The following is a 20,848-nucleotide window of genomic DNA, read 5'->3' as shown; positions in this document are numbered from 1 at the left end:
ACACACAAACACCCCCACAAATGGACAAAGCTGCAAAAGGATTCAGGGATGCAGGGGAAAATATACAAAACACAGACTAACGTGCATAGGCATAAGTGTCACCAATCCTTCTGGATGGTGACCACAGCTTATGCGCATGCCACTTAATTTTTAAAAGATTTTTGGCGCTTAACCTTTACAAAGAACTTTCTCAGGTTCTTTCGGATTTCATTCTCAAGATAAGCCTGCAGGCAGACAGACATTATTATCATTTAACAACAGAAAACTGAGGCACAGAAAGGCAAAGTGACTAAAGTCTTATAGGTAGTTAATTAGGGCAGTGGTGAGATTAAGCCCCTGACCCCAGCCTGGGCTTCTTACTTCAAAAGCACATCTTGTCTTGGTTGAATCTCCTCCATTAAACCCCCATGCTCCTTTACTGAGGGCTTCCCTGACAAAGCCTGGGCTACCTCGCTAAATGAGCTTGACTGCCCAGTCATCTATTCATCTCACAGTATTGGAGTGTCTTCCAGGTACAAACTGCAGAGAAAAGGTGCAGGCTTTGGTATAGGAGACCCTCGAAGAAGAGAAGAAAGAGTCTAAGCTAAACTGGGATTAAGACTCCCCCAGGTTCTGTTATATGTACAGCTGAGTAGCCAGAGCAACGTGAAGAAGCTCTATTTCCTTCTGCTGCACACCCCGCCCCCTCCACAGGTGTGCACATACGTGCTCCCCTCCTCCACCAGACTCCATCAATCTCAGCAGCCCAGGTACAAGTGCTTGGATAGAGGAGTCTCCATGATTCCATGTTCTTGGATAAAAGAAGACCAGAGTCAAGAGACCTTGGTTCTAGGCCTGTGTCTGCCATTAATTAGTTAATGGCAAGTCACAGACTCTAGTCCTCAGTTTATTCAGCTATAACATGAATCTGTGGGGAAAAAGGACCTCATGCTCTGGTTCATAGGTCTGGGTTGCTTACCTTTATCTGCCTACAGATGAGGTCTCTAGTTATGTTGACTTTTGCCATCTTCTCTTAATGGATTCAACAGAAGGAAGCTATAGAAGGATCTTCAGGACCCTTGAGCATTCCAGCCAAGCCCAGGTCCACAAGACACACATTTAATTACCTGGGGGAAAAAAAATAATCAAACCTTGGAGGATGGAGTAAGGTGTCTTCAGGGCCCTGATTCCACCCCTAAAATAGCCCACCAGCCCACCCAGTAAACTGGCTATTGCCCGTGATTTATGACATGGTGTGCTGGCCCTGCTCCATAGTGTTGAAGAACCTCTGGAGGGTGAAGGGGGTTGGAGGGTGGAGAGACAAAGATTCACAGCCACAGGAAGTACTGGAACAAACACTGAAGGAGTCAGTCATGTGTGCTTCTCTAGAAAATGGGTGTGTGTGTGTGGATATGAGTATGAAGGAAGATGGAAGCACATCCCAAAGTAAGAACAAGGCATACAGCAAGAAAGATGTCAAGTTTCACTTGCTCAGTATGCATCTGTGGCAACCAGTCTGAAACTTTTAATTATGCTTCAAAATCCTTGACCTTCAGCCTGGCCCTCCCCAAAGCCAAATCAGTATCACAAACAGAACATTCAACCCTCTAACAGATTCACAGAATCAAAGAGCAGACAGGAAATGTAATGGTGACCATGTCCAACATAAAGAAATCCTTCTTCAATACCCTGATATGTAGGCTTTCAGACTCCGAACTTCTTAAGCAAACTATTCCTTTATTACACAACTCTGTTAGAAAGACCTAGTCATCTCATTTCTGATAATTTGCCATAAGAAAGCACAAAATATGAGAAATAAAAAAGTTCCATACTGAAACATATTCATCATCGAGTTTGTAAAAGCAAAAAAAATAAAACCACTCAAGTTTCCAATGATAGAGGAATGGCTAAATAATGTATAGTCATATGATATTATGTAGCATTAGAAATGCTACTTATGAAGGAAAAATGCTTACATCATGTCAAATGTTTATATTTTGCTTTTGCAGTAAACACTATTGTCACAGCTATGTTTAAAAAAGGAAATATAAAAAATAACAATTGCCATCTTTGGATAATAAATAGTATGACTGATTTTTTCCTTCTACTTTTTGATGTTTTCAAATTTTTTCTATAAAAGCACATTAATTTTATTTTACAATCAGAAAAAAAAACCACTAGAGAAAAAAACAAACCACTGTTTTTGGGGTTGTTTTTTGAACATCTTTATTGGAGTATAATTGCTTTACAATGGTGTGTTAGTTTCTGCTTTATAACAAAGTGAATCAGTTATACATATACATATATCCCCATATCTCTTCCCTCTTCCGTCTCCCTCCCTCCCACCCTCCCTATCCCTCTAGGTGGTCACAAAGCACCGCTGATTTCCCTGTACTATGCGGCTGCTTCCCACTAGCTATCTATTTTACATTTTAAACCACTATGTTTTAAAAGAAAGTTCTGCCTCCTGTTATGTCCACCTTTTGGTCCTGTTTCTATCTCTGAAGTCACACAGGAGGTCTAGTCTTCCTTCTCCATGATGGCCCTCTAATGATGGCTCGTAAGGCTCATCAGGCCTCTCTGCTAACCCTCCCAAGTCAATAGGACCTCCCGAGGCCACTTCTGGACCTCCTGGCCCTGGCTTTCCTCCAACTGGCCTCCTGCAGATTCCTAGCTCACCCTCCGAAAACCGAACCTTCTCCACCTGAGCTGTGAGCAGACTCCTTCCTTTCCTTTTGGCATTTAACCACAAAAGGAGACTCTATTTATAAACACTATGTTATCGCAGATTTTTTTTTCCTTTAGTGCTAGGCACACAGTGGGACTATAAAAAACTTGCTGCCTGATTAGATGTTCCCATTCAGCTTGAGTTCTTTGGTCTCTAGAAAATGGGTGTGTGTGTGAAGAACACAATAGACCATGGTCTATTGTGGGATTAAAAGCTCTTAAAAGGGCAAGAACCTTCCCTTACAGTGTGGAAGTCACCCAGCATTGCATCTTAGGGAGCATTAACAGGGATATATGGAAGTCACTGGCACTACTTAGGCTCACAAAACCTACAAGCACCAAGAACATCCAGGGATGCCATCTGAAAACTACAATTCCACAATAGCTTTTCCAGGGGCCCTTGGCCATCAAATTAAAATTATGAATTTGAACAAACTGACATAAATTAAGCGTTGGCCTGCAATTGTGTTTATGGCTCTGATTTGTGATATAATGGTCAAAGCCAAAACAATAACAGTAACTGCCCCACAATCACCAATAATATGGGGTGAGGCTTATTACAATGGAAAACACCAAAGTCAGTGAGTATATCTGATATAAAGTAAGACCAGTGGGCTTCCCTGGTGGTGCAGTGGTCGAGGGTTCGCCTGCTGATGCAGGGGACATGGGTTTGTGCCCCGGTCCGGGAAGATCCCACATGCCATGGAGTGGCTGGGCCCATGAGCCATGGCCGCTGAGCCTGCGCGTCCGGAGCCTGTGCTCCACAACGGGAGAGGCCCCAACAGTGAGAGGCCCGTGTACCGCAAAAAAAAAAAAAAAAAAAAGTAAGGCCAGTGATATGGCCTTGGTCAAGTCTCTTAATCTCTCTAAGTAGGCCCTCATTCCTGTGACTCACAGGCACAGGAAGCATTGGTACAAACACTGAATGGGCCATGCATGCTTCACCAGAAAAAGGCTCATTTTTTACTCCCAACACGTTTTCCTTGGAAGATTACTGGGAAGGTCAAATAAAATAATGTAAGTATAAAGTTTTTTCTTTAATTTTATTTTGAAAAGAATATAAATACTTTTATCTGCTAAGAAATAGTAAGTTGCCAAATATTATGTACTTACTATGTACCAGGAATTGTGCTAAGTGCTTTATATTTATTCATTCATTAACTTATTCATTTAACAGGTGAACACAAGAAGCTTCTACTATATGCCAGGTACTATTCCGGGCCCAGGAGATACAGCAGTGAACAAAATAGGCAAGTTCCTTACTCTCATGGTACCTATATTCTAGCAGGAGGGGATAGATAACAAATAATAATACAAATAAAATAAGAAGATATCCAGTAGTGAAAAGAGCTATAATGAAAATAAAACAAGTTGATCAGAGAGTGATTGATGGGCTACTTTTAGACTTGAGGTCAAAGAAGATATAGTGTATTTTGGAGTTTTCTGGCTGCTCGGCATGTGAACTCCCTTCCTGTATTTTGGGAACTCCCCATCTAACGAGTCTGGCGGGAGGCAGAGCGCCCTCTCACTATGAAGTGAGAATGGTGGAGTCAAGATTCTCTTTCTGAGGCTCCCTTACACCTACAGTGTGTGCATATGGCTCAGGCTATGCCAACAGACACATGAGCCCCAGACTTTAATTGGGATCTGCTGTCAACGAATCGGAGGATCATGGAAAGTCCATGCTGGCAGGAAGAGGCGCTATAGCTGCCATTAAGGTCCAGTCAGCTGGTGGTGCTGTAAGCTGTATCAGTGGCAGCAGTGACCTCATGGACTGGTTCCGTGAATGATTCTGGCTGTGGGTCCTGGATGCTAACCAGTTTCCCTTGTTCCAGCCCTTTCTTCAAGCCTGCTCTGCGGCCTTCCCTGATATTTTGTGAGTTTCCCTAATATCCTTTCAAGAATCAGCTAGACTTGGTTTCTGTTGCTTACAACTACAAATCCTGCCTGATACAGAGGGGCCCTCTGAGAAGATGACATTTAAGCTGAACCGTGAATGACAAGAAATCGCAAAGAACTAGGGGGATACACTTCTGAGGAGAGAGACAACTAGTGCTAAGATTAGTTCAAAAAGCCTGTATGGTAGATGCTACTATCATTTTATAGATGAAGAAACAGAGTCATAGATGGGAGACAATTTTCACAATGTCACACAGCTAGTAAACTGGAGGTGGAGCTGGGACTCAAACCTAGAACTGTATGGATACTCTTAATTACTAAGTATATATGAATAAATTACTACAGTATGTAATTTCCTGGAGTAATGATCACTACAAGAATCCCCAAAAGAGCCAACTAATTTGTCACTACTCATTCATTATTTTTCTTAAAACATAAACTGAGTTTTTAGCAAGCACCAAGCACTGTGCTTGACACAAGGGAATAATGAGATGAAAGATATAGTACCTATACTAAGAAAGCAAAGAATCAAAGGCAAGGGACTTTAGGGAATTCCTTGGCAGTCCAGCGGTTAGGACTCGGCGCTTTCACTGCCGAGGGCACGGGTTCAATCCCTGGTGGGGGGACTAAGATCCCACAAGCCGCATGGCGAGGCCAAACAAAAAAGAAAAAAATAAAAAAACAAAGGCAAGGGACTTTAGCTAATATTGGTGTGTGGCTTGGAAATACTAAAAGGAACAAGGGAGGTAAAAGCAGAGAAACCAGGCAAGCAAAAACCACTACAATTCAAGTAAATGATAAAATGGAAACTGGGATTTAAAACAATATCAGACTGGTAGGCAGAGGTTTAAAACCCAAAATGTCAAATTTAACACAACTACTGCTCAGTTGGTATTTTGGTAAACATTTTCATTCCCATCCTGAGAAGAAATGATAGCACACTGGCAGATAGCTCATTCTGGAGCACAGCCCACCCTCTCCTCTCTTAAGGGCAACAGTGCCTTTCCACAAACTTTTAGAGGCGGACAAGCATAACTGGAAACACTTCTAAGCAGAGATTATATAAAGGCTCACCTCAGGAGAGAAATACGCTCAAATATACAGGGGGCATAACTAGTTTCATACTTCAGTCCAAAGTCTCTCAAATACAAATGATCAGAGCAATAAATTAAAGTTATTTGAATATTAGGAGATTTAATCATGGTCAAAAAAAATTTTTTTTTTTTGTGGTACTTGGGCCTCTTACCGTTGTGGCCTCTCCCTCTGCGGAGCAGAGGCTGTGGACGCGCAGGCTCAGTGGCCATGGCCCACGGGCCCAGCCGCTCCGCGGCATGTGGGATCCTCCCGGACCGGGGCACGAACCCATGTCCCCTGCATCGGCAGGCGGACTCTCAACCACTGCGCCACCAGGGAAGCCCCATGGTCAAATTTTAAAAGCATTATTTTAAGGAAGGTTAGGAAATAGTCAATTCTATAAAGAACTCATAAATATGAAATGATACGAATGAAAGACTGGAATTGGCAAAAGGAAGTTATATATATTATATATGATTAAACTCTAGAAAAGACTACATCAAGGGGATTTCTATCTCTGGTGCAGTATGCAAATTACATAATGCTCAGTTCTGCTGAGGGGCAAAAAGACGGAAATAAGTGACTTCAAGAATCCATAAGGTGGGGACTTCCCCGGTGGTCCAGTGGCCAAGACTCTGTGCTCCCAATGCGGGGGGCCCGGGTTCAATCCCTGGTCAGGGAACTGGATCCCACATGCCGCAACTGAAAGTTCGCATGCCACAAGGAAGAGTTCGCATGCCTCAACTAAGACCTGATGCAGCCAAATTAAAAAAAAAAAAAAAAAAAAAGGAATCCCTAAGGTAAAAATTTCAATGCCTGTTTTGCCAGGCACTACGCTAAACTTTGAAACTACAGCAAAGAACAAGCCGAACACAGACCCGTCTCTTCAAGAGCACACAATATAGTTGTCATTAATTGTATATCAATGGCACCAAGGCTACTGTAATCAGAGCTCCAAAGAGGGACTGAAAAAGGCTAATTTAACCAAACGACCAAAATGAATAGCTAGGACAGTAAATTCAGAAGGAACAACATGGAATACTAAATTAAATTTTATTTATACTCATTTATTCACACATCTTAGAAGAGAGCACAAAAATGACAGTAGGGGAAACAAACTAAACATATAACAGTAGAGCTAGACAGACAACTGGGAAATCAATAATGAAGAATAAGGACTTTAACAGACCACAAGCAACTTTTTTTTTGGCTGAGTCACATGGCTTGCGGGATCTTAGTTTCCCAACCAGGAATTGAACCCTGGCCACCACAGTGAAAGTGCCGAGTCCTAACCACTGGAGCACCAGGGAATTCCCAGACAACAAGCAACTTTTAATGTATCTTCTTCATCCTAAGGATAGCACAGTTAATGAATAAACCCTGATTTTCACACTTAAAGCTCTAATAACACCGAGGGCTAATTTGTTGGCAGAACGTGAAAGCTCAATAAAGACTTCCTCTAGCTAGAATACAAAGGTTTAGGAATGGCATTTACTTGTAATTCAGGATATTGCAGGCAAACTCTAGCTGATATTAAATGGAAAAGAGGAAGAAGGAAGCCAGCTTCTAGGAGTCAGGAATACGAGAAATATAAAAATACCTAAGGCACAAAGGAAAAGATATGATTTAATGTTTTGCAGAGCACAGGCTCCGGACGCGCAGGCTCAGCGGCCATGGCTCACGGGCCCGGCCGCTCCGCGGCATGTGGGATCTTCCCGGACCGGGCCATGAACCCGTGCCCCCTGCATCGGCAGGCGCACTCTCAACCACTGCGCCACCAGGGAAGCCCTGATTTAATGTTATAAAGAAAATATGAGCTGCTATGCAGATGTTACACCTTCTAAAAGGTATTCTATTCCCAGAGCTCTAAAATGCCTAGAACTTAACACCATCCCTTCCACAAACTTTTTTTTTTTAACATCTTTATTGGAGTATAATTGCTTTACAATGGTGTGTTAGTTTCTGCTTTATAACAAAGTGAATCAGTTATACATATGTTCCCATATCTCTTCCCTCTTGCGTCTCCCTCCCTCCCACCCTCCCTATCCCACCCCTCCAGGCGGTCACAAAGCACCGAGCTGATCTCCCTGTGCTATGCGGCTACCTCCCACGAGCTATCTATTTTAGTTGTGTATATATGTCCATGCCACTCTCTCACTTTGTCACAGCCCCCCCTTCCCCCTCCCCATATCCTCAAGTCCATTCTCTAGTAGGTCTGTGTCTTTATTCCCATCTTGCCGCTAGGTTCTTCATGACCATTTTTTTTCTTTCTTTCTTAGATTCCATATATATGTGTTAGCATACAGTAGTTTTTCTCTTTCTGACTTACTTCACTCTGTATGACAGACTCTAGGTCCATCCATCTCACTACAAATAACTCAATTTCATTTCTTTTTATGGCGAGTAATATTCCATTGTATATATGTGCCACATCTTCTTTATCCATTCATCTATAGATGGACACTTAGGTTGCTTCCATGTCCTGGCTACTGTAAACAGAGCTGCAATGAACATTTTGGTACACGACTCTTTGAATTATGGTTTTCTCAGGGCATATGCCCAGTAATGGGATTGCTGGGTCGTATGGTAGTTCTATTTTTAGTTTTTTAAGGAACCTCCATACTGTTCTCCATTCAATTTACATTCCCACCAACAGTGCAAGAATGTTCCCTTTTCTCCACACCCTCTTCAGCATTTACTGTTTCTAGATTTTTTTATGATGGCCATTCTGACCGGTGTGAGATGATATCTCATTGTAGTTTTAATTTGCATTTCTCTAATGATTAACCAAAAACTTAGGCTACTGGGAAACTTTCTTCAATGGGCACATCTTTGTATAGTTACAAAGGAAGCTAATAAAATTCAACTAACAGTTAAATGTGGAGGAATTAACCTCGCACTTCAAAATGAAAAGGGTACCAGTAATATAAGAGCCTAAGGTTACCAAACCCTAGAAGAAAGTACATCTGGAGAAGATTACTCATCTGGAACCAAGGATTGAATTGGTAATATCCAAACAAACATGAGGAACCACCCATTTCAGGTATGCCATAGTCCTTGTTTAGGCTCTGGTTAGCGCAGCAGAAAGAGAAGCAGACTTGAAATACTTAGGCACCTGGGCCTGAATTTCAGCCCCGTAGTTGTGCAAGTTACTTAATGTTTCTGAGTTTCAATTTCCTCATTTGTAAAATAGGGATACTAACCTACTTCAATGGATCTTTGTGAGGAATAAATGATGAAATATATATGAAAGTACAAAATATATACCTGGATCGTGGTAGGTGCTTAATAGACTTCCACCAAACCTGAATTCTACTAAGACCTGATAACTCCTGTTATCTATACTCACTGGCATGGTTACAACATTTCTTCCATATTTCATTCCCTACCAGAGAAACAAAGCTGACACTGAGGATTCCACTGCAGATGGTGGGGCACAGAGAATAGGATGTCTTTATTACCTCTGCTAGCTTTGAAATGCAAGGTCAGGAGGAAAAAAAAGTGACTTTGTTAAAAACAAAGAAACTCGGGCGTCCCTGGTGGCGCAGTGGTTGAGAGTCCGCCTGCCGATGCAGGGCACACGGGTTCGTACCCCCGTCTGGGAAGATCCCACATGCCACGGAGCGGATGGGCCCGTGAGCTGTGGCCGCTGAACCTGCGCGTCCGGAGCCTGTGCTCCGCAACGGGAGAGGCCACAACAGTGAGAGGCCCGCGTACCAGTAAAAAAAACAAAACAAAACAAAGAAACTCCATAAGAAAACGTGTACAAGAATGCACATAGTAACATTATTCACAATAGGTAACACATAGAAACCACCGAAATGTCCATCAACTGATCAATGGATAAACAAAAGGTGGTTTATCCATACAATCGAAAGTTATTTGGCCAGAAAAAGGAATGAAGTACTGAGACATGTCTACAACATGGATGAAACTTGAAGACATTATGCTAAGTGAAAGAAGCCCACATATCATATAAGTCCATTTATATAAAAAGTCCAGAATAGGCAAATCTATAGAAATAGAAAGTACATTTGTGATTTCTTGGGGCTGGAGGGGACAGGAGGTAGAGGGGTGATAACTAAAGGATATGTTTCCTTTTTTTTTAATTGAATTGAAACTCACGTAACATAAAATTAATCATTTAAAGTGTACAATTCAGTGGTATTTAGTACATTCACAACGTTGTGGGACCGCCCCCTCTAGCTAATTCCAAAACATTTCCATCAACCCCAAAGAAAACCTCATACCCATTAAGCAGTCATTCCCTATTCCCTCCTCCCCCCAGCACCTGGCAACTACTAATTTACTTTCTGTATCTATGGATTTATCTATTCTAGGTTTTTCATATAAATGGAATCCTACAATTTGTGGCCTTTTTGTGTCTGGCCTCTTTCACGTATTATAATGTTTTGAGGTTCATCCATGTTGCAGCACGTATCAGTACTTCGTTCCTTTTTATGGCTGAGTACTATTCCATTGCACTGTTATGCCACATTGTGTTTATCCCTTCATCCACTGTGAATAGTGCTGCTATAAACATTCATGTACAAGTCTCTGTTTGAGTACTTGTTTGCAATTCTTTGGGGTATATACCTAGGAGTGGAATTGCTGGGTCATATGGTAATTCTATGTTTAACTATCTGAGGAATCGCCAAACTGTTTTCCATAGTAGCTGCACCATTTTACAGTCTCACCAGCCAATGTATAAGGGTCCCACTTTCTCCACACCCTCACCAACACTTTTTTTTTTTTTTTTAATTATAGCCATCTTCGTGGATGTGAAGTGGTATTTCACTGTGGTTTGGAGTTTCTTCTTGAGGTGATAAGTATGTTCTAAAATTGACTGTGGTGGTCGTTGCACATCTGTGAGTCTACTAAAAACCAATGAATTGTATACTTTAAATGCATGAATTATATGGCATATGGATTATATCCCAACAAAGTTATTATATAAGAGAAAAAAGGAGGGATTCCCTGGTGGCGCAGCGGTTGACAGCCTGCCTGCCGATGCAGGGGACACGGGTTCATGCCCCGTCCGGGAAGATCCCACATGCCACGGAGTGGCTGGGCCCGTGAGCCATGGCCACTGAGCCTGCGCTTCCGGAGCCTGTGCTCCGCAACGGGAGAGGCCACAACAGTGAGACGCCCGCGTACAGAAAAAAAAAAAAAAGGAACTACTAATACAGGCAACAACATGGAAGAATCTCTTAGATTCTGAGCAACAGAAGCCAGACGTAAAGTACATACTGTATGATTCCATCTAGATGAAATTCTAAAACAGGCAAAGTATAGTTAAAAAAAATCAGAAATGTTGCCTGGGTGTGTGGAGATTGGCAAGAAAAGGACACCAGAGAACTTTCTAGAGTGATAGAAGGCTTTCTATATATTGATGGGAGTATGATTTCACGGATATTGGAGGTATGTTCACATGGGTATATCCATTTGTTAAAATTATACAATCAAGATTAGTGTGTTTTCATGTTTCTAAATTTCACCTGAAAAATAGAATGAGTGGGTGGAAAGCAGGGGAGGTATAGGTGAAACAAGAATGGCAGGATGGGGGGCTTCCCTGGTGGTGCAGTGGTTGAGAGTCCGCCTGCCGATTCAGGGGACACGGGTTTGTGCCCCGGTCCAGGAAGATCCCACATGCCGCGGAGTGGCTGGGCCCGTAAGCCAGGGCCACTGAGCCTGCGCATCCGGAGCCTGTGCTCCGCAAGGGAGAGGCCACAACAGTGAGAGCCCTGCGTACTGCAAAAAAAAAAAAGAATGGCAGGATGTTGACAGTTATTGAGATAGGATGATGAGTACATGGCGGTTTATTATACTCTTCTACTTTGTATACATTTGGAATTCTCTCTAATAAAGCCCTTTTAAAAATCTTTCTTTCTGGGAATTCCCTGGCCATCCAGTGGTTAGGACTCCACGCTTCTACTGCCGGGGCACCGGGTTCGATTCCTGGTTGGGGAACGAAGTTTCCACCAGCCTCATGATGCGGCAAAAAAACCCCAAAAAACCCACTTTTTTTCCTATTATAGAGTCATTCAAAACATGGAAGACTGCTTAATGAAATGGAAAAACCATTAATCATTTTAGTTTAAAAATTAGGTTTAAGACATATATATAGCCATCCCAGCCTTGGGGGAAAAAATACAAACCAAAAAATGTACATATGTAATGCTACAACAAGAAGGATATGCACCAAAATTGTTAGCCAGTGGTCATGTCTCTGGTAGGACAACAGGCGATATATTTTTCTTTCTGTTCCTGTGTATTTTCCAAGTATTCTACTGTTAACTTTTATTATTTTGTGTTAATGTGGAAATAGTCATTAGAAACTAGCTTTGGATGGAAAGAAACTTGAGTTTGAATCTGGCTCTACCACACACTAGGTTGCGTTCTTGGGCAAAACTGTTCACCTTTTTTTTTTTTTGCGGTACGCGGGCCTCTCACTGTTGTGGCCTCTCCCGTTGCGGAGCACAGGCTCCGGATGCGCAGGCTCAGCGGCCATGGCTCACGGGCCCAGCCGCTCCGCTGCATGTGGGATCTTCCCGGACCGCGGAACGAACCCGTGTCCCCTGCATCGGCAGGCGGACTCTCAACCACTGCGCCACCAGGGAAGCCCCCAAAACGGTTTACTTTTAAGCTCCTGGGTTTTTTGTTTTATTTTTGTTTTCACCTGCTATATAGGTATATGTAATAATATCTATCTCACAGGGTTATTGGGAGCATTAATGAGGTAATGCATTGTAAAACACTTAGCACAATACCTGGCATGTGATAATTCAAGAAACACTGGCTGTTTTTTCAACTGTTACACAGAGATAATGATTGTACCTACCTCAGGGCTGTTGTGAGGATTACACGGGATAACTGGCACACTGTAAATACTAAGTGTGAGTGACAGTATTATTTTCAATAAGAAAAAATCGTTTAAGAAAAGCCTCCTCTCAAAAAGTTAAACTTAGAGTGACCATATGACCCAGAAATTTTACTCCTAGGTATCTACTCCAAGAGAAATGAAAACCTATGTCCACATGAAAACTTGTACATGAACACTCATAGCAGCATTGTTTATAATATCCCCAAAGTAGAAACAACCGAAATGTCCATCAATGGATAAATAAAATGTGGTATATCCATATATGGAATATTATTCTTCCATAAAAAGGAATGAAGTACTGATTCATCCATAACATGGATGAAACTTGAAAACATTGTGTTAAGGGAAAGAAGCCAGTCCCAAAAGGCCACATATTGTATGAATCCATTTATATGAAATGTCAAGAATAGAAAAAGCTATAGAGACAGAAAGTAGATTAGTGGTTGTCTAGTGTTGAGGGAGAAGATGGGACGATTGGGGGTAGGCAGTGATAGGTAAAGGGTATGGGTTTCTTTTGGGGGGTGATGAAAATGTTCCAGAATTAGATATTGGTGATGGTTGCACAACTTTGTGAATATATTAAAAAGCGCAGATTTGCACACATTAAGAGGGTAGGTTTTATGGTAAGTAAATTATATCTCAATTGTAAAGGAGGAAAAGTCCCAAAACACTTTCTTCTTTTCTCTACCTCAAAATGACAACTTATGAAAAGAAAATTTAGCTCTCACCCTTTCCTTCATCTGTCTCCTAACTTGAACAGTAGTTATTTATGTGGCTTCTCTTCCTTAAAAGACTAGAAGCATCCTGAGGGCCAGCTCTTTATCTGATTCACCTATTGATCCTCCTGGGTCCCCAAGGAGTGATGTGGGCTTAGCAGGTACCAATAAATACTTGCTGAATGAATAACAGCATGACTACCTTGCATACAAACAGTATTTTATACCTATCAGAATGCTTTCGTTCATGCTTTTCATTTGAACCTCACAACAATCTTGTGAGGAAGCTAGAAAGTTATTATCATCCCCATTTAACAAAGGAGAACTGAAGCACAATGCTATGTGGTACTGAGGAAGAAGCACTAAACCGGGATTAGGGTCTTGTGCTCCAGGCCAAGATCTGCCTCTAACTCTGGCTGTGTGACTCTGAGTATGACATTTCATTCCCTCAGCCTATTTACCCATCTGTAAAATGAGAGGTAGACTCTGAGATGAGCTGCAAAACCCGTTCCAATGCCCTTATCCCATAATTCTAAGGACACACTGCTAGGTAGCAGTAGAGTGGAGATGGAACCCAAGTCATCTGTATTCTCTTTCCTCTGGACTTGCTGCCTACCACTGCAGGGAGGTGCTCCCATTGAGTGACAGCTGACCCCCTTTCAACATTCTGAATTATGCAAAAGATGTATGCAAGTTTCCTTTCACTCTATTTGCGATGGTTTTCCTACTGAAGCAATCCTATAGGAAAAAAAAAAGCACTTCCAATGCATAAAGGTAATTGGAACTAGTATAATAAAATAAAAAGAGTTGGGCTGTGGAGTCCGACAGTCCTAAAGTTCAATCCAGTTCTGCCACCCACTTTCTGTGTGACAGCATTTCTAAACCTCAGTTTTCCAATCTATAAAACAGAGATGATGGGACTTCCCTGGTGGTCCAGTGGGTAAGACTCCATGCTGCCAATGCAGGGGGCCCAGGTTTGATCCCTGGTCGGGGAACTAGATCCCACATGTATGCCTCAACTAAGAGTCTGCATGCCAGAACTAAAGATCCCGCATGCCTCAACTAAACATGCTGCAACGAAGATCTCGCACGCCACAACTAAGACCTGGAGCAGCCAAAAATAAATAAATAAATTAATTAATTAAAAGAAAAACAGGGATTGGGCTTCCCTGGTGGCGCAGTGGTTGAGAGTCCACCTGCCGATGCAGGGGACACGGGTTCGTGCCCCGGTCCGGGAAAATCCCACATGCCGTGGAGCGGCTGGGCCCCTGAGCCATGGCCGCTGAGCCTGCGCATCCGGAGCCTGTGCTCCGCAACGGGAGAGGCCACAACAGTGAGAGGCCCTTGTACCGAAAAAAAAACCAACCAGGGATGATAAAGCCTACCTTCACAGACTGATGAGGAATGGAAGAGCCACATATGTAAAATGCCTGACACTGAGCATAGTAAATAATATTTATTGAACATTCTAAACATTTTACAAGTGTTATCTGACAGACTCCTCGTAACAGCCCTGTGAGACAGGTACTACTATTATCCTCATTTTATAGATAAAGGATCTGAGGCATGGAGAAGTTAACTTGCCCAAAGTTACAGTAATTAAATGAAGAGTCAAACTAGATAGCTTAACTCCAGGACCCAGGCTGTTGGCCACTAAAAAAGAGTTACTACTATTATCTTTAATCAGACCACATCCAAGCAGTCTTCCCCAATAGAAACTTTGTCTCTTACCGTTTCTTAGGGTTAGGCTAAGGAATCAAAATCACCTTGACTCTGCTGGTCTTAAACACAAATTTAAAGATTGCATTTCAGGGTCATGGACTAAGTTGGCACAAGGACATCATCTGAGAAAGGTGTGGATGGTAGGACAAGCCCATCGGCAAAGCATCTTCAGAAAAGTTCTCTGCCATCTTTGAGGCTCCTGGCTTAAATGATTCCATATGGGGCTGACTGAAGCTTTCTCTGTGGAAGGCCATCCTAAGAAATGCTTCACTTGTGGGAGGCTCTGGATGAAAACTCACCTGGATGTCTTCTCTGCCTGTATGGTTCTGTATCGCGATTTGAGTTTTGTGAAAAATTTTCCTGATGTTTTCAGAGCTTTGCTTTTCAGTGATCATAGATAATTTATCTGCCTTCTCCTAGGGCCACAATTACCTTAAGGTAATGGAAGGGAACAGAAAGAGAAATGGAAGCATATTCCGATAATGCCAGCCTTTCTCATTGTATTCAAGAGCATCCACAGTCTTGCATTTTGGCTTTAACTTGCATCTTTCCAAATCCTGCCACAACTCAAAGTACCTTTTCACAGGGGAGCCTTTTAAGTTTTGCCCCCTAACTTTACTCCTAGCAGAAAGGTCAAGGAGAACTAAGCCAGTCAATTTGGAAATGCTTCCTTTCTGATTCATTTGCAGCTGTGTTACATCCAGATGTCTGACTCAAGAGGGAACCAGGTAAGCCACTGGCACCCAAACACTCAGGCCTCAACTGATGAAGCTCCCTGACCAGAAAAGCCTGCCTCCCATTCTGATAAAGGCTCTCTAAAAGGTTCAGGAATAAGCACAGTTTTATGCTTTCTGAAAACAGAATCTGGGGGTTATGAACAAGGACAAAACTTTACCAAGGTCCTGACCCTAACACTGTCTCTAGAGAGCTTGTAGATAGCTACCTGGGCAAGGACTGATCCTGCTCTGCTCCCTTCCCCAAGAAAATGGGGTTAATACCTCCCCAGATGGCTACAGGGAGGATTAAGGGTTATTATTCTTGGCATCCCGCTCTGTCACAGCTCTAGCAGTTGTGACCTTGTTCACCCTAAAATAAGACATTAAATATAAAAATGCAAACAGTGATCCCTGAATCTGATTCTACAATAGGGTGAGAATTTTCTTTCCACACAGCTTCTGACACTGCCTCCAATACTCCAACCTGTTGGCTGAATACTCCTCTTATTCAGGCCTCAAGTTTTTAAGGTATTAGTTACTAATGCCACAAAGCCCTTTGTGGAGTCAGCAGCTGTTACTAATAGCACCAAGAATGAACCCCAGGACTCTCAGGGTTTCAGTCAGGCCTGAATTCAACCTGAAGAAACCAAAGTGGCAGCCCTTTACCCCCAAACCCAGGCTCTTGGGGGCAAAAGATGAGATCTAGTGAAAAGCATGTATTACATCATTTAGTCCTTATATACCCACTGTAATGTAGGTGCTCATTTCACATATGACGAAAGTATAGCTCAGAGAGAACATGTGCTTTACTCTAGGTTACACAGCTAAGAAGGTGCAGACATAGGTTCAAATATCAGCCCTACTACTACTAGCTGTGTAACCTCCAGCATATTTTTCAACTTTCTGGACCCTCAGTTTCCTCATCTGTAAAGTGGAAATAGTGATAATACTTACCTCAGGGGACTTCTGAAGATTAAATGAAATATTGTAGGAAAAGTGTTCAGCAAGTGCCAGGCACAAAGTAAGTATTCAATACGTATTAGATTTTTACAGATCAAAATGACAGGAATTTGATATAATAACAGAGTTTAAAATACTGAAAAAAAAACTCAGTCCAATTTAACTACATAAGTATGAACTACTCTACCATATCCTTGATAAGAAGTGGCAAAGCCTCTGCTTGAATACCTCCAATGATGGGTAACTCACTCCCCCACAAGGCAGCCCATTGTGTTTTTAGAAAGCCAAATTCTCTCCTGTCAAGCCAACATCTACCCTCTTGGAATTTCCATCCTTTGATCCTAGTGCTGCCTTGCAGAATCACACAGAGAAAGTCCAGTTCCTTTCCCAAAGACAGTTCTTCAAGTATGTGTTCCCCCAGGCTCTTAGTTTTGGTCCTTTCAGCCCTTGCTCAAGTGTCACAGTCCCTGAGGAGACAGACCTGGGTCTGAATTCTGATCCTTTCACTTACTAGCTGTGTGACCTTAAGCAAGTTATTTTACCTCTCTGAACCTGTGTCTTCATATGTATAATAGGAAAAACTTTCACTTCACACGGTAGTCATGAAGGTTAAATTAGGTAAAGTAAGAACACTACCTAGCACAGAGCGTGACATATACCAGGTCCTCAATAAATGTCAGTCACTTTTTAGGATGTATTCCAGTTAGTAAATATCCCTCAAAGTAAATTAGCCAGAATTAAACGTAACACCAAGGGACTGGTTTCTGATGGCAATTGTCAGGGCTTGGGTTTTTGAAGAGCTTATTAGACAGCTGAGAAGAAAGCACAGCCTAAGAATTATATGGGTTTGGCAGCCCAAAGATGCAGTGGAGAATCTGGAAAGGTGAGGATAAAAGAAGAAAGGAAACAGAATGGATCATTAAACCAGTGGCCCAAATGAAAAGGTTAAGTATCACCACATTACACGTTGTCTATGACTCCCTCTCTGAGACCCAGGACTGCACACGTGGGCTATACGCCTTAATTCAAAAAGGAGAGAAGAAAAATAAAAATAATTGAAGAATAATTAAAGTCACACTTTTGGGTCTTCCCAGCAGTTGGCCCCTCAGGAGCCACAGATTTTAGCAGAGGGCTTCTTCAGTTGTATCCTTCCAGATTCTGAAGCCCACATGCGTGAAAATACCCTCCATAGGATGTCCCATGAGTTCTTACCAGCTAGAAAAACTGTCAGCTGTTTCACAACTTTAAAACACAAAACTGGCAAATCATCAATGTTAACACCATCACCACAATCACTACACATATTCTCTTTCCTTCAGTGACCCCAAGGGAAGGAGTCCCAGGCAGAAATATGAATTGTTGTTCAGTTACTCTTCAGAGTTGACCCAAAGCACTGCTTCTACAAAGTGGGATGTGACCTGAACGTAAGTGTCCCCAAAGAGGTTAAGAGGGAAGGACAGCTGGACTTCAGAATTAAGCAGCATGATCACAAACTATGGCAGAAAAGGTTGTTTCCCACCTGCCGATGAAATACAACAAACTGCAATGAAAAAATCCATTGTTAGTCTTAGACTCGGCCCAAAGGAGCCCTACTAATTACTCCTTGGCCTGTGATAGAGGATCTGGCTATCACTATGCTCAATAGCCAAGATTCAATTCAATCCCTTTAAAAATATAATTACAAAGAAGCAGCAGCCAGAATTCAAACCAAAAATATCCTTTAGTAGTTCCTTCAACTTAGTGAACACAGACTGGCCACTCAAGGAGGACTGCAATGTACAGAAAAGCTTAGTGAGGCCACGGGGCATACCTGTGCCCTAGGTGGGGATTTCATAATGCCTTTGAGTCAGGAAGTGACCTCAGAATAATAATCTTCTTCTCAAAACTGTTTCAGGCCTTATTAAAAGGGAAGACTTAACTGCCACTTTGCCCTGATCATCTATCCCATCTTTGGGAAGAATGGGGAAGCTACATCCACCCTACCATGCTTTTAAACTCACTAACTTGAGAGGAAAACTTTTTAAAGTTGCTTTACCACTACCTCAGGAAGTTAAAGAAAGTCATAGAAGGAAAGACCTTTGGAGGAAATAGTCAAATTAGGTTGTTAGACATTAGTCATAAATCCCGATGCCTCTTTTCTAGAGACCCTAGTAGTACACCTGCAGAAGAGAGAGCCAGAGGGCACTATGCGAATTCAACCTGGCTGGCAAGGGGGCGTCTCACTGCAGCTTTCAGCAACGAGAATTGGATCCTGCTGGGTCGCAGTCTCTCTCCTACTCCACACTTCCCATTTGCCCTTTGAAGTGGGTACTGAATAGCCAGTTCCCAAGTAAAGGCCCTTTGTACGGGCGCTACAGTCGCCTGGTGGAAACACCTCGGCAGAGTTCAGTTTGGTGCCAGGATGGGCCACTGAAGGCATCTGCGGCTGCCAGAAGCCTGGACTGGACACGGGGACGGACACACACACACAGATGGAAACTAAGAGAGAGCAGGTCAGGTCAACGTTGCCCTCCCGACACTTCCACCTGCCCCCTTCTTCCTGAGACCGGCGCCAGATCAGATGTCAAACAAAAACTCCGCAAAAAAGTCCCGTGATGGGACGACTTCCACCTCTCCCTCGGAAGAGCCTCCCCAAACTCCCAGAGCCTTCCCTCCACGTCCCTGCCAGCCCTCCGTCCCCACCCCGCCCCCGGCCCACTCTGCCCTCCGACCCGGCGAGGCCTGCCCCTTCTCGGGACACCCCGGAGCCCTCAGGCGGACGGGTCCAGGCCCCCGGGCCGGCAGGGCTGGGGCCGGCCCAGAGCTGGCGGCCCGTGTGCCGAGGCTGCCGGAGCCGGTCCTCGCCTCGGCGCCCGCGGAGAGCAGGGGGCGGCGGCTACCCGTACCTGTCAGGCCTCTTCCCAGGACCGGTGGCGGCGCAACTTCAGGAGCCCATGTCCGTCCGGGGGGCCCGGCCCCTCTCCCCGGAAGGGGGGCGCGGATCCCGGGGAGGGGGCTGGAGGGCCCGGGCAGCTCTAGCCCCTTCCCATGCTCCCCGCCTGGCGCCTGGCCGGGGCCGGACAGCGCCTCCGCCCGCCCCTGCGCACCGCCTCACACCCGCGCTCACACACACTCACACTCCCTCGCGCGCTCTCACACACGCACTCCCCTCCCTCCTCCTCCTCTGTTTATCTCCTCCAGCTGTCTGGGGACCCAGGAGAAGCCCAGCACCGCGCCTGCGCCACGCAGTCTCCGCCCCCGCCCCGCGCCTCACAGCCAGCGGCTACGCTACAGAGACAGCGCCCGGCCGTTTCCAGAATGGCGATCAGGGGCCCCTCCACCCCCCGCTCCTGGTCAACGTCTGCTGCCGGTGGCGCCTACTAACCTGCTAGTTGGGGAGCCCCGCATGGCCGCGGCCAATCCGCTTCGCTGCTCGCCAGACCGGCAGCCAGTGGGCGGGCGGAAAAGCCGGGCTAAGCCTGGAGCAACCTGGGAGTCGTAGTTTTTCTCCGTCGAAGAGCTCCCGCAGCGCGGGCTCACCCCGCCCAGTTGCCATTAGTTACCCGGACGCACCTTCCACCCTATGTGAGCGTAAAATGCTCCCTCCTGTCGCTTCTGGGACACTCCCCTCACCCATTGCCCCCAGAGCCCGACACAGTCTCCTAAGAGCCTCCTCAAGACTCCCTCAGAGCCCCTTAATTGGGGGACTCTTCAGGCTGGGGCCCCAGGGTCACCCCAGAGCCAAGTCTCACCTTACTTCTTCCTGCTCTGGGGGGCTGCTGAAGTGGTACATTCCTCACTCTTGGCTTCCCGGCCTGAAGGAAGAGCATAAAAGATAATCAGTCTACACCGGTGGCCTGGAGGGGAGCCAGCCACACACACACACTCTGGGAACACTCAGTTTGTTGGGAGAAAGTTCCATCTGAGACTGCTGGTCCCACCTCTGAAAAAGAGAGGCCGTTCCAGCCTTGTGCAGTCCCAAGTCTGATGCAGGAAACAATTCCTCTCTAAGGAAGTTCCCAAGGTCACAAGGGAGTTATCATGCCTAACTTCTGGAGGTAGAGACCAGGCCCCACCCATGAGGAGCCTTGAGTCAGAAAAGGAAGACATGGTCATCTTTTGAGAATGGAAACTTGTCTCTCACCCACAGGGTGTCATCCGTCAGATAATCATAATTTGCTTTTGTTGAGCGT

The 20,848-nt window shown here is 44.2% G+C and overlaps 1 protein-coding gene across 5 annotated transcripts in view; it reads right to left on the bottom strand.

The window, feature by feature from the left end:
* The window catches only part of WDTC1 (WD and tetratricopeptide repeats 1), a 72,568-nt gene extending 52,092 nt beyond the window's left edge, over positions 1-20,476 (bottom strand). For 2 of the 5 annotated variants that reach the window (XM_079928576.1, XM_079928579.1), the window contains exons 1-2: positions 19,562-19,919; positions 959-1,106 (exon numbers count right to left, since the gene is read on the bottom strand). In XM_079928576.1, the coding sequence (XP_079784702.1) occupies positions 959-1,006 (48 nt within the window). In that variant the 5' untranslated portion in view covers positions 1,007-1,106; positions 19,562-19,919. Of the gene's footprint in view, positions 1-958; positions 1,107-15,299; positions 16,789-19,561; positions 19,920-20,407 lie in introns of those variants that run through there. The other 3 variants (XM_079928578.1, XM_079928577.1, XM_079928580.1) reach the window with 3 other exon arrangements.
* Positions 20,477-20,848: the final 372 nt, after the last annotated feature.

Source organism: Stenella coeruleoalba (assembly GCF_951394435.1).
Source record: "Stenella coeruleoalba genome assembly, chromosome: 1".
NCBI lineage: Eukaryota > Metazoa > Chordata > Mammalia > Artiodactyla > Delphinidae > Stenella > Stenella coeruleoalba.
This window is presented reverse-complemented; position numbering and strand designations above follow the sequence as displayed.